This window comes from Vanessa atalanta, chromosome 13 (assembly GCF_905147765.1).
Source record: "Vanessa atalanta chromosome 13, ilVanAtal1.2, whole genome shotgun sequence".
Taxonomy (NCBI): domain Eukaryota; kingdom Metazoa; phylum Arthropoda; class Insecta; order Lepidoptera; family Nymphalidae; genus Vanessa; species Vanessa atalanta.
In genome coordinates this window covers 2,725,844-2,739,331 of record NC_061883.1, presented here as the reverse complement: position 1 = coordinate 2,739,331, position 13,488 = coordinate 2,725,844, and the positions used below count along the sequence as shown (strand labels likewise).

The window sequence follows — 13,488 nt, the reverse complement described above, 5'->3', positions numbered from 1 at the left end:
TAAAATTAGTATGGTAAATTTAATCTACATTATGCAGTTAGAGCTTCTATGTAATCAAAAATTGACAATTGATGAATGAATTAATTATGACTTGTTATCAATAATCAATTTGTCAACACTCAATAGTAAGGACTATGCAAGGCTTTCTGCCCAATCGGTTTTTTAAATATAAAACTAACTAATTATAATTATTTTAATCTCGTGTTTATAAAAAAAAAATCGTTAGTATAATGGGTGCTACCGTTGAAATCAATTCTTTTTCTAAAACATTCCCCATTTGTAAAACAACAGCGGTGGAATCGAATTTACAACAAACATTAACCATTTTCAAAGGTTGGCTGAATTTAATATTTGTTTCGTGAAAAAAAACGCGTTTAACTGAAAAAAAATAAAAAATACTTTTATTAATATTTATCGAAATTACTAAACTTTCATTACGTTTTGCAGAACTTGTAATAGACTTTCAAGAACTACATACAGAAAACCAAAACTATAGAAATTTATATTTAAAGCCCAACGAAAATTCTGAAAGGTATGATTCAGTCATAAGAAATTGTATTATAAAAGAATCAGTAATAGAAAATACCTTCTTTTTTATATTTCTATAAGGAAATAACTGGAAATATACATGTTTTATAAGTTCAATTTTTTATTTTGATAAAGACTTCTTAATTATTTAATAATTGATTTTTTATTATAATGGTTAGGATTTTATATGTGAAAATTATAAGATTTTATTTATATCATAAATAATTTGTTCTTTGTGGTAAATGGTCACTACTTATCATTAACAAGGAATGGTTTCAGTATTTACCATACAATCTGAGGTGTTATGCTCCCAAGTAATTGTTATTCATGTCTTATGATAACTCATTATTATTAATAAGTTATATTTTTCAGTGCTATATGATGATATATTTTTCCAATTTCTTTATTACTACTGTAACAGTCTGTAAACATCCCTCTTTTACTCTTAGACCTCACCTAATGAGATAAGCTTATACCAACACAAGGCACAATTTTTATATGACACACGCAGGTTTCCTCACAATATTTTCTTTCTCTACCCAGTACTAGATTTATTACTAGTCCAAATTAAGGACAGGAATATTCAGTGGTATTTGTCCTGGTTTTAAAGAGTATCCTTTGGTTTTAATTTAAATTCTCTAACTACTCGCTTTATTATACTAATGAATTATAATTTTAGTTTATTTATTTTAGCCAAACATGTAAAACATGTGAAGAGTTAAGAAATAATATATCAATTAAAGACGAAATCTTAGATTCCGTGGGTAAGTCTCTAAATTTGTTACTTATGAATTATGATAGTTAAATAAACTATAAGAATTAAATTTTAGTTTCATTTGGAATTACTTTAATACTTTGAAGTAATTTTAATTTGATTAGTTCAGTGAATGAATATCAGAAAAAATGCGCTACTTTTTTCTTGTTACATAAATATTCGTAACTGATACTAGTATGTATGCTAATCAAAAGTATCTTTTTTGTGAATTTTGAGGATACTATGATCAACATTTAAATCATTATATGTCAAAGTTACTTCTATTACATGAAGTTTTCATTATAATGTTCCCTTAACATTGTGTATTTTATGAATTATGGAACTCAATTAAGAAATAATTTATGGTAGGCTACTTAGACATAAATTATGGAAATTAAAAAATACATGTATTTAATCATTGGACAATTTTGGCTTGCACAATATTTTTCTGTATTAAAATGTGCAACTGCAATCCCACTGTTAAATTTGCTATTGCAATACAAATCTTTTGTAAATAAAATTTTATATCAATAAGGTATGGCTTTTAGACTAATTTGTTGAACTAAAATATTTAATATATCAGTTTCAGCTTTAAACAAACTGAGTAGAACAAGGGAATTTAATATAATTGATACAATATTTAAATTGATAAATGGTGATAACAATATAATAAGTTCACCTAAAGATAACAAATGTAGAGTTGATGAAATTGCCACAAGTTCATTAAAAGAAGAATCATTTAATGACGTTTCTCATGAGGAATCCGTGTCAGAGATAGAAGGAACTCCAGGCCGCAAGAGCCCTATAATTCAAAGTAAAAAGTTAAAGACTAACACAACACATTCCTTGAGCTTGAAGGATAAGAAGAAGTGTCCTGAGTCTTGGTATGTTCATGATTATTACAAAATTAATATAATAAACAAATTTTCTATAAAAGTATTGTTAAGCTAATCATTATATGTATCTTACGTGATATGTGCCTCGTTGGTTTAGTGGTTAGCTTATAAGGATGCAAAATCTGATGTATTGTGTTAAAATTTTGTCTTACTTTTGCTGTAAAAGTAGTAGTAGTAAGACTATATATATTAAAAAAAATATGCGTCATAAATAATAAGATCTTTACCTCATATTAGTAATAAGGAAATACAATCAATATTAATTTCTTTATTGAATACAGTAGCTTTACACTTACTTATAAAATCTATATTTCTAATTTTAGGCCTACACCAGAAAAAAAGTGTATAAAGTTATCATATCCTACACCAACACGAAACAAGCCATCAGGTAGACTGAAGCAAGCTCGGCTAAACCTGGTCAAGATGAAAACCACAAGTGTTGTAGATCTCACATGTTCTCCAGAGTTAGGACGGAGTTATAGTGAAGTGAATATGCAGGTAATTGTTTATTAACATTTTTTTTTTGTTATTTATACTGTAAGGCAAACTGTAAATTGCCATGTGATATTACTTGGTTTCATCACCAATAGACATTTAGCATTGTAAGAAGTATTGCTTATATCAGTGGTTCTAAGCCTTTTTAAATGGAAATAAAAAAATATTTTATATCACCAAATACTTGAATTCATATAAGAATTTTTTGAATGCAATATAAAAAGGAAATTGTTTCAATATAAATACATTGGAAAGCTGGAAAACTAAAATCACAGTCTGCTTAGACAATTGGTAACTGCTAACACTTCCCTATACTAACTTTACTACTTCTTCCCTATAGGTACTTTACTTGTACCAATTTAGTAATATGGGGATACTTATATTAATTTACATTTTTTACATTAGCAGCCTGTAAATTTCCCACTGCTAGGCTAAGGCCTCCACTCCCTTGAGGAGAAGGTTTGGAGCATATTCCACCACACTGCTCCAATGCGGATTGGTGGAATACACATGTGGCAGAATTTCGTTGAAATTAGACACATGCAGGTTTCCTCACGATGTTTTTCTTCACCGCCGAGCACGAGATTAATGATAACACAAATTAAGCGCATGAAAATTCAGTGGTGCCTGCCTGGGCTTGAACCCGAAATCATCGGTTAAGATGCACGCGTTCTAACCACTGGGCCATCTCGGCTTTCTTATATTAATAAATCGATACATATATATTTCTGTATAATCTTTCTTTGTTCTTTGATAGTTGAGTACTGAGTATGTACAATGTTGTTAGTTCTTTTAACTTTATGTTAATGGACTTATTTCAGTGCAACATTAAAAAGGAGGTACTAGAAAACGATGATACAATATTACCATCACCTACGAGTGGTCCAGTGGTCCAGTTACCTATGTAAGTATTATAAGTGTAGTGTATGAATTTTGTTTAAAGGGAATTAGAAATTTCAGTTACATAATACTGTCGTATTCCTTCAAATGTCTAATTTATAACGACAGATAGATAAATTCGTGTTAAACTAAATATTATAGTTGTCTATGGTATAAATTAAAAATATTTCTAACCAGTCATTGAACAGCGATGGACATAATGTGTACATATGTGTGCGTTAACACACACATATAAACTCAATTCCACTATATTTATATTTTTATGAGTCGAATGAGAATATAAATAAAAATTAAAGAAAAGTATGATACAAGTATACTTCAATAATGTTCTAAGTCCAATACTTGTTTGAAAGAATTTATTTGACATAAAAACAAACATTTCCAGTTTTAAATCAACTATAAAAGAGAGTCCAAGTAAGTTCACAAAACCATCGTCATTCTCGAAGATCAAGATGGAACTTGAGACCAAGGATTACAATACAGAGAACACATTCCCCGGAGAAGTTGTGAAGAAAGAAGTTGAGGAATCGATTAATTTGTTAAAACAGTACCCAAACAGGTTTGTGTTTACGTTTTCTTTAATCTATACTGATATTATAAATGCGGAAACAACTCTGTCTGTCTGTTTAACCACTGAACCGAATTTGATGAAATTAATATGAAGCAAGATTAGACTTCAAGGTCAAACAACCCCTAAAACGCCGTCGAAGCGTAAAGCGTAAGCGTTAAAGACAAGTAGTAGACTATGTTTGTTTACGAAGAAAGTTTTATTACCAGAGAAAACCATGAGAATCATAATGCTATAACTATTTTGATGTAACTGATGTAATGTTCAAATTTTCAAGTTTCATATTTTATAGTCTTCCCTCTTTCATTATTCTTCACTAAAAATATATTAATAAGATGCACGTTGTACCAACTACTATAAATTACTAATCTTTAAAGCCTTACAATGAATAGTCTAGTGATTTTTACTAAATATCACCGTTCAACCAGTGACCTGGTACATTCAGCCAATACAAAATCAAAATATTTTTTAATGAAGTAGGCTCATAAAAGCTTTTGAATCCTCGTGTAACAGTATTGAATTAAATTTAAAACTACCACCGATTCGCTAAGTAGATTCTACCGAGAAGAACCGGCAAGAAACTCAGTGGTTACTCTTTTCCATCATTTTAATTACAGAATGTCTCAGTAAAGATGATGAAATTTTTAATTAATTTACTTGAATAAATAATCACAGTTTATTTGTACAAATAAATTTTTTGATTTTGATTAAGACAGAACATTATTTCTTAAAATATTTTTTTATAATTAAAGCTTTCAGTACTCATTCCAATGTAAAAAAATGCGATTGTCTTATGGTTAGGCCGCTGATTGTAATTTTCGGCTCGGCTCATAATTGAATGGCTAATTAAGCTAGTCGCCTCTATTTTTTTGTATAATTAATTTTTACTTTTTCTTTTACACAAGGGAACAATTTTAAAGGTACGTAAAATTAAAATGTTAACTGTAAATATAAAAATAGAGACATAACATAATCAATTTATTTTTAAATTTTATAAGTTAAGTAAATAAGTGTATTATTTTAGAGTACATAGTTTTTGAACGCATTAATGCTTTGATATTTTAATATATAGGTTCAAATCACCATTAAAAATGGAAGATAAACTAAACGACGAAACCCACTGCGCTGATGAGAGTATCTCCTTACTTCAGCACGTTAAGAAGATCGACGAAAAGATTAAGAGAGTGAATAGGTGAGGTTAATGTTTTACTTATTGCTAACTAAGTGTAAGACCGTCGCAATACCCCCCACCCCTCCCCCTTATTTTGCGATTTAGCAATACTTAATATTGTTGAACCCCCCCCCCCTCTTATTCTGCGAATCAGCAATACTTAAAATTGTTGTGTTCCAGTTTTAGGGGTTAATGTAGCTCTAATCGCACGAATAAGGGTATGAACAATATTTCTTACAGGTTTTTCATCGCATGTAACCAAAATTCTGGGCCCAACGTGGAAAGTCGTCTTGTGCATTGAATTTTTTAACAAAATATATGAATCTTATTTGTAATTAGTCATCCGTCACTTTATCAAGCAATAATCCGTATAAAAGGATTTTTTTTGATATTTCTTAAAATTCATCGAATATCTTGTTAATTTATGGCTGCATTTTTTATAACTATAGTACAGTAAGGATATTGAAAAACTTAAACATTAGATCTATTTTTGCTGTCCACGCTTGGCCAAGATTCTATGAAGAATCTCCTTTATTATGTAAATTGTCTTTTTAAATTTCTTGTAAGAGCGTAGAGCTAGGAATTATACTTTGATTTTTGATACTGTTACAGTCCGAACAAACGTCCCCTGGTTGAGAACGTGAACTTGATAAATACCCAGAAACTCGCCGAAACTCAGTCTAGCGTGTCGATACTACAGGATATTGGCCACATAGAAGCGAAGACCGAAATCTGTAAAAGGTATGATCGTCTCGATTCCATAGAAACTTTATGGTAAGGCATTGAGCAAGTCCGCCTTGTTAAGTTACCTCTCGTTCAACACGTATAAGACCGCAAAATAGCAACTAGTATAGTTTTGTTCCCGTTTGTAGAGTGAGTGAGCCAGTGTTACTACAGATAAAAGGATTATAAAATCTTAGTTCCCAACGTTGGCGACATATTGATATTTCCAGTGGTAATGTCTATGGGTAATGTTGTTTTTATGTACTAGGTATACTAGGTATATATAGTGTCCACTTACCACCTGGTGGTAAGTGGACACTACCGCCCATAGACATTGACACTGTAAGAAATAATAACCATTTTCTACAGTACACCAGTTCGCACCAACTTTCGGAACTAAAATGTTACGTCCCTTGTGCCTGTAGTTACACTGGCTCACTCACTCTTCGAACCGGAACACAAAAGTACTAAGTATTGCTGTTTAGTGGTGACCGCTTACCATCCATCAGGTGGCCCATTTGCTCGTAAGCTTTTCTATTGCCTGTTTGAAATAAAAAAACTTAATTTTTAAATTAGTACACAGAGTACTAGCCGATCGCTTCCCCTTCTCCAAGGAGCAGTCGTGTATTCTATGTACCTCTTTCGGGCATAACTCTTTTAGGATATTTTTTAAAGTTTTTTTTATAGGATGAAATGTAACATAGAGCCAGTTTACAAGGAGCCAGTTCTACGAAAGAAAGCCGAGAAACGCGCTCTGCCCGGCTGGAGCTGTGAGGAGTGTAAAAACGTGAGAACCAGACCTAGAGATAGTTTTTATTGTTTTGTTAATATTAACTTCTGCTAAATAAATTTAACGGAACAAAGTAGTATTCATAGAAGCCGATTTGGCCTAGTGGTTCCGCACCAGGATCATTGAATTCTTTATGTGTATCCACTAACCCGTATTAGAGCAGCGAGGTGGAATAAGCTCCAAACATTCTCCTCAAAGTAGGAAGCCGAATCCCAGCAGTGGGAATTTTTATTATTTATATCTGACGACCTCCGTGGTCGAGTAGTGTGTACACCGGTTTTCATTGGTACGCCACTCCGAGGTCCCGGGTTCGATTCCCGGCCGAGACGATGTAGAAAAAATCATTAGTTTTCTATGTTAGCTTGGGTCTGGGTGTTTGTGGTACCGTCGTTACTTCTGATTTCCATAACACAAGTGCTTTAGCTACTTACATTGGGATCAGAGTAATGTATGTGATGTTGTCCAATATTTATATAATATTTATATTTAATATCTTGGTACTAACTAAAAGTTTTAACCGAAAACATTTAATACTATAATATAACATATTATGACTGTGTATGCAAGTTTGTAATCGTGTAGTTGCAACTCGTGAACTATTATTGGAAATATTTCGAAAATGACTAACTTATGTATATGTATATATATATATATATTTCAGGACGTACGTATAGTTTATTCCGATCGAAGAAGTTAAGATAAAAAAACACCTTAGGTATACGTCATTGTGATTTGCTAATATATCTGGTATATTATGTCCTACAAACAATTCTATATTAATTCATTTAAGTATAATATTTATAAGTACAAAACTATTTAACCTATCTACCTATACCCACTGTAATTTAAATACATATGTTGTATGTAACCAAAGTTCTGATAACAACTTCACAGATATACATCATAGTTATATACAAAGATTATTAAAAATCTCGACCAATCAAATCATGTAATTTCAATGTCAAAGTTGTTTATGTGCCTTTACTGCGATCGGAAGACTAATGCGTTTTAAGTTACAAATGACCTGACATAGATCAAAGATTAATTTTCATTTACAGTTCTACGACGAACTCTACAAAGACGACTTAGAAATGCTCGCCAAAAAAATGGACGAGTGTTCCAAACATCGAGGTAAGAATAATCCCATCAGGCCGAAAACACCCGACGGCTTCTGGAACCCTCGCTGGGAGGTTCCCCAAGATACTGAAGAGTTTAACTTAAGAAATAATGCCATGTGATAATGTAATCTTATCAGTTGAATAACTTTTAACATTGATAAAACTTTGAATAAATGTGTATGAAACTTTTAATGATAAGTATATAATTTGATCAATTTTTATATAAATTTATATCTGAAATAGAACTTAAAAATATTATCCAATTGTTAAAATATTACGAAATTAAAGAATCCTGTTTATTGAACCCTAAAAAATTCAAAAATATTTAAAATAAAATTAATTCATATTTGCAAAACTTAAACAATATTTAATTTAGCACATTTTTTAATTAATGTATCTTTGATTTTAAATTTTAACTTGCAAGAAAAAAACTGAACACTCTTGTTATTGTTGTTTAAGAATATTTTAGTTGAAGTTTCTGCATAAATATTAAAAACCTGCAAGACTTTATTACGGGTATATAGATATAAAAACAAAAGTGATACCATATGTGATTTTTCTACTGCGATGCATTCTGTAACCTTAAACTGTATTTTTTTTTAAATAAATAAATTAATATATACAAAACACGTTTCATTTCGTAAGTCAACTCAAAATATTTACATAATATTGACCTTTAGTCACATGAGAGGAACCCTGTAGATTTTTTTAAAACTTTACAACTTATAAGTTCTACAACTAAACAACTACAAAAATTTACTACCAAAATAAAATTTTTGGAAACATTTGAATCTCCCGAATGAAAACGCATTATCATCATAAAAATGATTAACCATTTTTTTGTTTCTTGTTTATATGGAAACTTATCTAGGATACAGTTATAGCAATACCATGCACAGCCCATTCTAAGGTCAATGTATACTAGAGTGCAGTGTACTCTGTACTTGATGACTCAAATATGTAAATTAGGATATAGAACTGTGCCAATGCTCAAAATAAAATGACTTTCAAAACTTTAGTTGTGGGTGTAAGGTGATAAAAACAGCATTTAGAGAACACATTTTATTCTCAAAAAAAAAACAGAATATTACAATTTGTCACTAGCTTAAGTTAAAAAAAAAGATAAAATGAAATTAGTATTACATATTTTAACTGAGTAACATTTTTAGATTTAATAAAAAAGGAATAGGGATATTCTCTGTAACAACTCACAGTTTGTTTAATAAGGATATTATTGTGTTAATGAAATTTAGCATTTAAAAATAGCATTAATTTACAATTATTTGAACTGAAAATTTAAGGTTATTTGATATATATTTTATATTTAATGCTACAACAAATTTACACAGGCCTATGAGAGTTTTTTAGCTTTCTGGTAGAGTGTATCGACAACTTTGCTCATGTGGTGGATTGTTTCTAAAACTGTCTCATATGTCTTCTCCAAAGGTGACTCGTCAAAAACAATCAGAACACCCTCACCCTGATCCAAAATGCCATTCAATTTTTTATCAAGGATCATCTGAGATAATTTCTTCTCTACTTGAACAACTGGCAAACGGATACATTTAGCTACATGGTCGACTTGAACTCTCATATAAGGCTCCACAATGCGACATAAGTTTTGTTCCAGCATGGTGTCATACAGTGCTCCGAGATGGGCACGCACAACTGCATCTTCTTCAAGCTCTGGTTTATAAGTTTTTAATGCAGTTTGGAAATCGGCAAGAGATCTTTTGTGAGATGCAGTCGCTACAGCTCTCATAGCTTCCAAATCTTTTCCGGCATATTTAAGAGCAGCTTTACTACTACAAACAGTTGCCACTTCTTCAGCTTGATTGAGCATAATTTTAGACAACAACATATATTTCAGAGCAGTTAAAGCCTTAGGACTGTCCGCTCCATCATATCCTTCAAAAGCTTCATAGAAGTATGAGTAAGCAGTTTTAAAGTCTCTCTCATCTGCAGCATGAAGTATTCCAGATTGTAAGTCGAGAGCAGCCTGCATTTTTGGGGGACAATAGATAGCATTTGCCGTTGTTCTGGCTGATGTCAAGGAGGCACGCGCTTTAGGTAAATTACTAAGAGCATGATAAGTTTTACTCTCTAAAAGAAGTACTTCAACTAACAAATTTTTGTCATCTAACTTCTTTAACTCTTTCAAAAGTGCTGTGGCTAAGTCTAGAGCTTCTGTGTACATACCTGTGTCGAAATACAGAGCGATAAGCCTCGCCTCCAGGGACTGTCGCAGAAATGTACGGCGTTCTTCCTTTGCCCATTCTATACACTCTTTGCACAACTGAACTTCAATTCCTATGCCGGCTTCCAAATCCAAGAAGAAGTCTACGAGTGACCGCACTAATTTTGCTGCCTTCGCCTTACTTATCAAACTGAGAAATGGTCTAGTAGCCTTGATCAATTCTGCGAGTTCCTTGGCTTTACCTTCTTTCTTGTATTTCTCGCCGAGATTCAATATGCCTTGTTCTTTCGCTCTAATGTTTTCCTCGTCATCTTCAGGCAGCTCTCCTGTGCTAATCATTTTGTCAGTCATGCGAACGTCTTCGTCTCTGTTCGACGATGAGACTCGTGACCTCTCGAATAACATTGCTCCGGCCATAATGTATATGTTTACTACTTAAAAAACGTATATTAAAATGACACAACAACAGCTACAATTTCTTTGTAATTTTGTATAATCGCTAAGTCATCGACGACCTTTTCAGAAACAAATCGTAGACGCGGTAGGGTTACCGTTCTAAATAATTAAAATATTACTTTTTCCTACTAAGGGCACGTGGTAATTTACAATAATACTACTAAATTAGTTTATCGATCTCCTTGATAAAAATATAAATTATAATTAAAAAGAATTGACACATTTACTAAATATTTTTTTTAAATAAAACTTGTAAGCCACGTAACTTCAAGGTAAATAAAATCATTAAATAATATGGCTCGACGTTCTTTTAAAATAACAATGGATGATAAAAAAGGTATAGAATTTCTTTTCGATATATCAAAATTAATAAAACATTTCTATGAAACACCAGTTATTTTTCTTACCAAGCAAGATTATTCTGATAACATATTTAATACAATGTGTTCGATGCGATCAGCTCTTCAGGGTGGCTCAAAAACGGAAATAATTGATATAATAGTTGATTTTCATATCCACTGGATATACACAATTAAAGAGTTAGATCAGTTTTCTAAACGGGTTTTTAATGATCTTACTAGAGAAGAAGTATATCAAGCAGTGAGCTTCACCATTGATGCCATGACCCACCGTCTAAAATATTATCAAAGATATATGTTAAAGCATCGACCATCCTTATCCAATGAAAGTCAAGCTAATCTTTTAACGGACATAGAAATTGTTGAAGAAATGCATAAAGAAGTAACACGAGTTCTTCTTAACAAATTAAAATGCTTTAGAAGCTTTGATAGTGATGATGAATTTAAAATAAAGATTAGAGATACTTTAGAGGAACTTTACCTTTGGATTGATAAAATAACTGATGAATTAGCGTATCAATTAACCAAGTATATTAACGTAACTCACACTGAAGATTTAACAAAAGCATTGCAACAAATTGTCGAAGACTTAAAAAGATCAAAATCTCCTTCGGTTCAGAGATTGTTAGAAAATCTTAAAGGAAAAGAATTTAGTACAATGATCCGTACTATAGCAGTCCATTATCTGGAAATAAGTAAAGTATTAGAGAAAATAAATTCATTAGAGGACCATATTTCGAAATTACAAAGCGACCCAACTTCCGCAGCTTTAATGGCTTTACAGCACAAGAAAGATTATTTAGAAAGAAGACTTGCTTCTCTTGATAATTTAAAAACTACCTTAAAGAAATTTGCAGAAACGACAGATTTTCAATTTGATGATTTGAATTATGATGAAATTTGCTCTTGTGAAGATTTTTACCAACTGCGGATTTTTAATCATGCTTTACCACCAGAAGAACGTGAACGCTTAGTTACTGAATTGTGCTATGTATGGGATTTAGCAGTTTTTGGGGAACGAAGTCACAAATCAATTATCTCAATTCTAAGTGCTGCAGATGTAAAAGAGGAATTTAATGATGACCTCGGCACGTTTTTCATAGACGAACATAGTCGAAAGATTTACAGACTACCAGACGATGAAACATTGTATCAGCCAAATGAGCACAGTGTACTCGTACCGTTGAAAGATGACGAACAGCACATTTATTTCTATGATGAATGTGGACGATATTTTATTGATCAGAAGACTCGACAACGAATTTATAAGGCGCATGATACTGCTAGTGAGTATATGATGGATAGTTCAGGTATTTTATTGAAAATTAAAGAAGAACGGGATGGCATAATATACTATTATGATAATTACGGCCGCTATTACATTAATAGCGATGGAAAACATATTTATCGAGAAGTAGATTCCGTTAGCGAATATGAAAATGATGGTCTAGGAAATCTTGTACGTATTAAAAGTTGCCTAGATATTTTAAAGCCTTGTCCAGATGATGTACCTGTAACAGAAGATTTTAAATATCTCAAAACAGCTGTAGGGACAGCTTTACGGCAGTGTATTACTGATGTTATTTTATTTCAGCCAGATGATCCCATAAAGTATTTATCCTCCCGTCTTATAAAATATAGAGAAAATATGGAATTGAAAGAGAGGCGTGCACGGGAAAAAGAAGAACTAGATGTTGAACGTGAAATTAGAATTTCTGAAGAACGTGCTGCTGAGGAGCGAGCAGCTATGGCAGCCGCATTGCTCGTTGAGGGTGGAAGCGAGGCCAGTTATGATTCGAATCTTATAAAGTATTCACCAATGCATCCTGATGATACTGTATCAGTAGGTGCTAGTTCGTTCATCTAATACATTAAAGGATTATAAAATACATAAAATATTTTTTCTATTGAATAAGTTTTTTTAATTTTTCATAATAGAGAATGTTTTATTTCTTTTCTTCCGTGTGGTTTTATTAAATAATATAAAAGTTCAATTGTCGTATTATTTTTATATTGTGTTACATATAGTGATTAACACATCTATTAGTTTGTATACGCAATAGTGACGGTAACGGTAATGTTGTATGTGTACAATTAGAAATGCATAGGATTGGTTCCATTCTTCATTATTAAAATTGAACTTTTTTCTATCACAATAATACTATCATTTAATACATCATTTACAGAAATAAGTAGCTAAACTAACGAACCATCTCATATAATATTAAGTAAGTACTGTAGTTAGTGAGTAGTATTACTATTACGAACAAAAAATAATACAATACAACACGCCTTTTTGTCTCTCCGCCTCCACTTTTATTATCTCTAAACATAATATTGATGCTACTACATAACTACGAAAATAAAGGGAACTTACACCTCTTTATTGATCACATTTTATTTTTCGATTATATAATTATTAAGCATAATAAACGTTTTCATAAAATTAACTTTAGTAAACTTTAAGTTTCTACTAAAGTTTCTTTTTTTTAAAAGCAATGATATCTATATATACGTTCTGGTTGATAGCAAC

At 31.5% G+C, this 13,488-nt stretch overlaps 3 protein-coding genes across 3 annotated transcripts; 2 read left to right on the top strand and 1 right to left on the bottom strand.

Annotated features, from left to right (window-relative positions):
- The first annotated feature begins 67 nt into the window (after positions 1–67).
- On the top strand, positions 68–8,527 carry LOC125068210. The gene is made up of 11 exons (XM_047677271.1): positions 68–333; positions 448–532; positions 1,222–1,292; positions 1,866–2,166; positions 2,502–2,676; positions 3,495–3,577; positions 3,959–4,132; positions 5,214–5,333; positions 5,925–6,053; positions 6,723–6,822; positions 7,884–8,527. Exons 1-11 carry the CDS (start codon positions 231–233, stop codon positions 8,061–8,063), a joined length of 1,521 nt encoding a protein of 506 aa, XP_047533227.1. The 5' UTR covers positions 68–230; the 3' UTR covers positions 8,064–8,527.
- Positions 8,528–9,034: 507 nt separating this feature from the next.
- On the bottom strand, positions 9,035–10,687 carry LOC125068422 (26S proteasome non-ATPase regulatory subunit 11). Its single transcript, XM_047677534.1, has one exon. It carries the CDS (start codon positions 10,555–10,557, stop codon positions 9,295–9,297), a length of 1,263 nt encoding a protein of 420 aa, XP_047533490.1. The 5' UTR covers positions 10,558–10,687; the 3' UTR covers positions 9,035–9,294.
- A 203-nt stretch (positions 10,688–10,890) lies between these two features.
- On the top strand, positions 10,891–12,822 carry LOC125068327. The gene has a single exon (XM_047677431.1). It carries the CDS (start codon positions 10,891–10,893, stop codon positions 12,820–12,822), a length of 1,932 nt encoding a protein of 643 aa, XP_047533387.1.
- Positions 12,823–13,488: the final 666 nt, after the last annotated feature.

What these genes read in the sequence shown, in the direction of transcription:
- LOC125068210 (XM_047677271.1), top strand. Translation starts at nt 231, where the DNA reads ATGGGTGCTACCGTTGAAATCAATTCTTTTTCTAAAACATTCCCCATT. An exon ending in CGAAATCTTAGATTCCGTGG is followed by an intron (nt 1,293 to 1,865) that starts GTAAGTCTCTAA and finishes TTAATATATCAG; the next exon opens with TTTCAGCTTTAAACAAACTG. An exon ending in AAGACCGAAATCTGTAAAAG is followed by an intron (nt 6,054 to 6,722) that starts GTATGATCGTCT and finishes TTTTTTTTATAG; the next exon opens with GATGAAATGTAACATAGAGC.
- LOC125068327 (XM_047677431.1), top strand. Translation starts at nt 10,891, where the DNA reads ATGGCTCGACGTTCTTTTAAAATAACAATGGATGATAAAAAAGGTATA.
- LOC125068422 (XM_047677534.1), bottom strand. Translation starts at nt 10,557, where the DNA reads ATGGCCGGAGCAATGTTATTCGAGAGGTCACGAGTCTCATCGTCGAAC.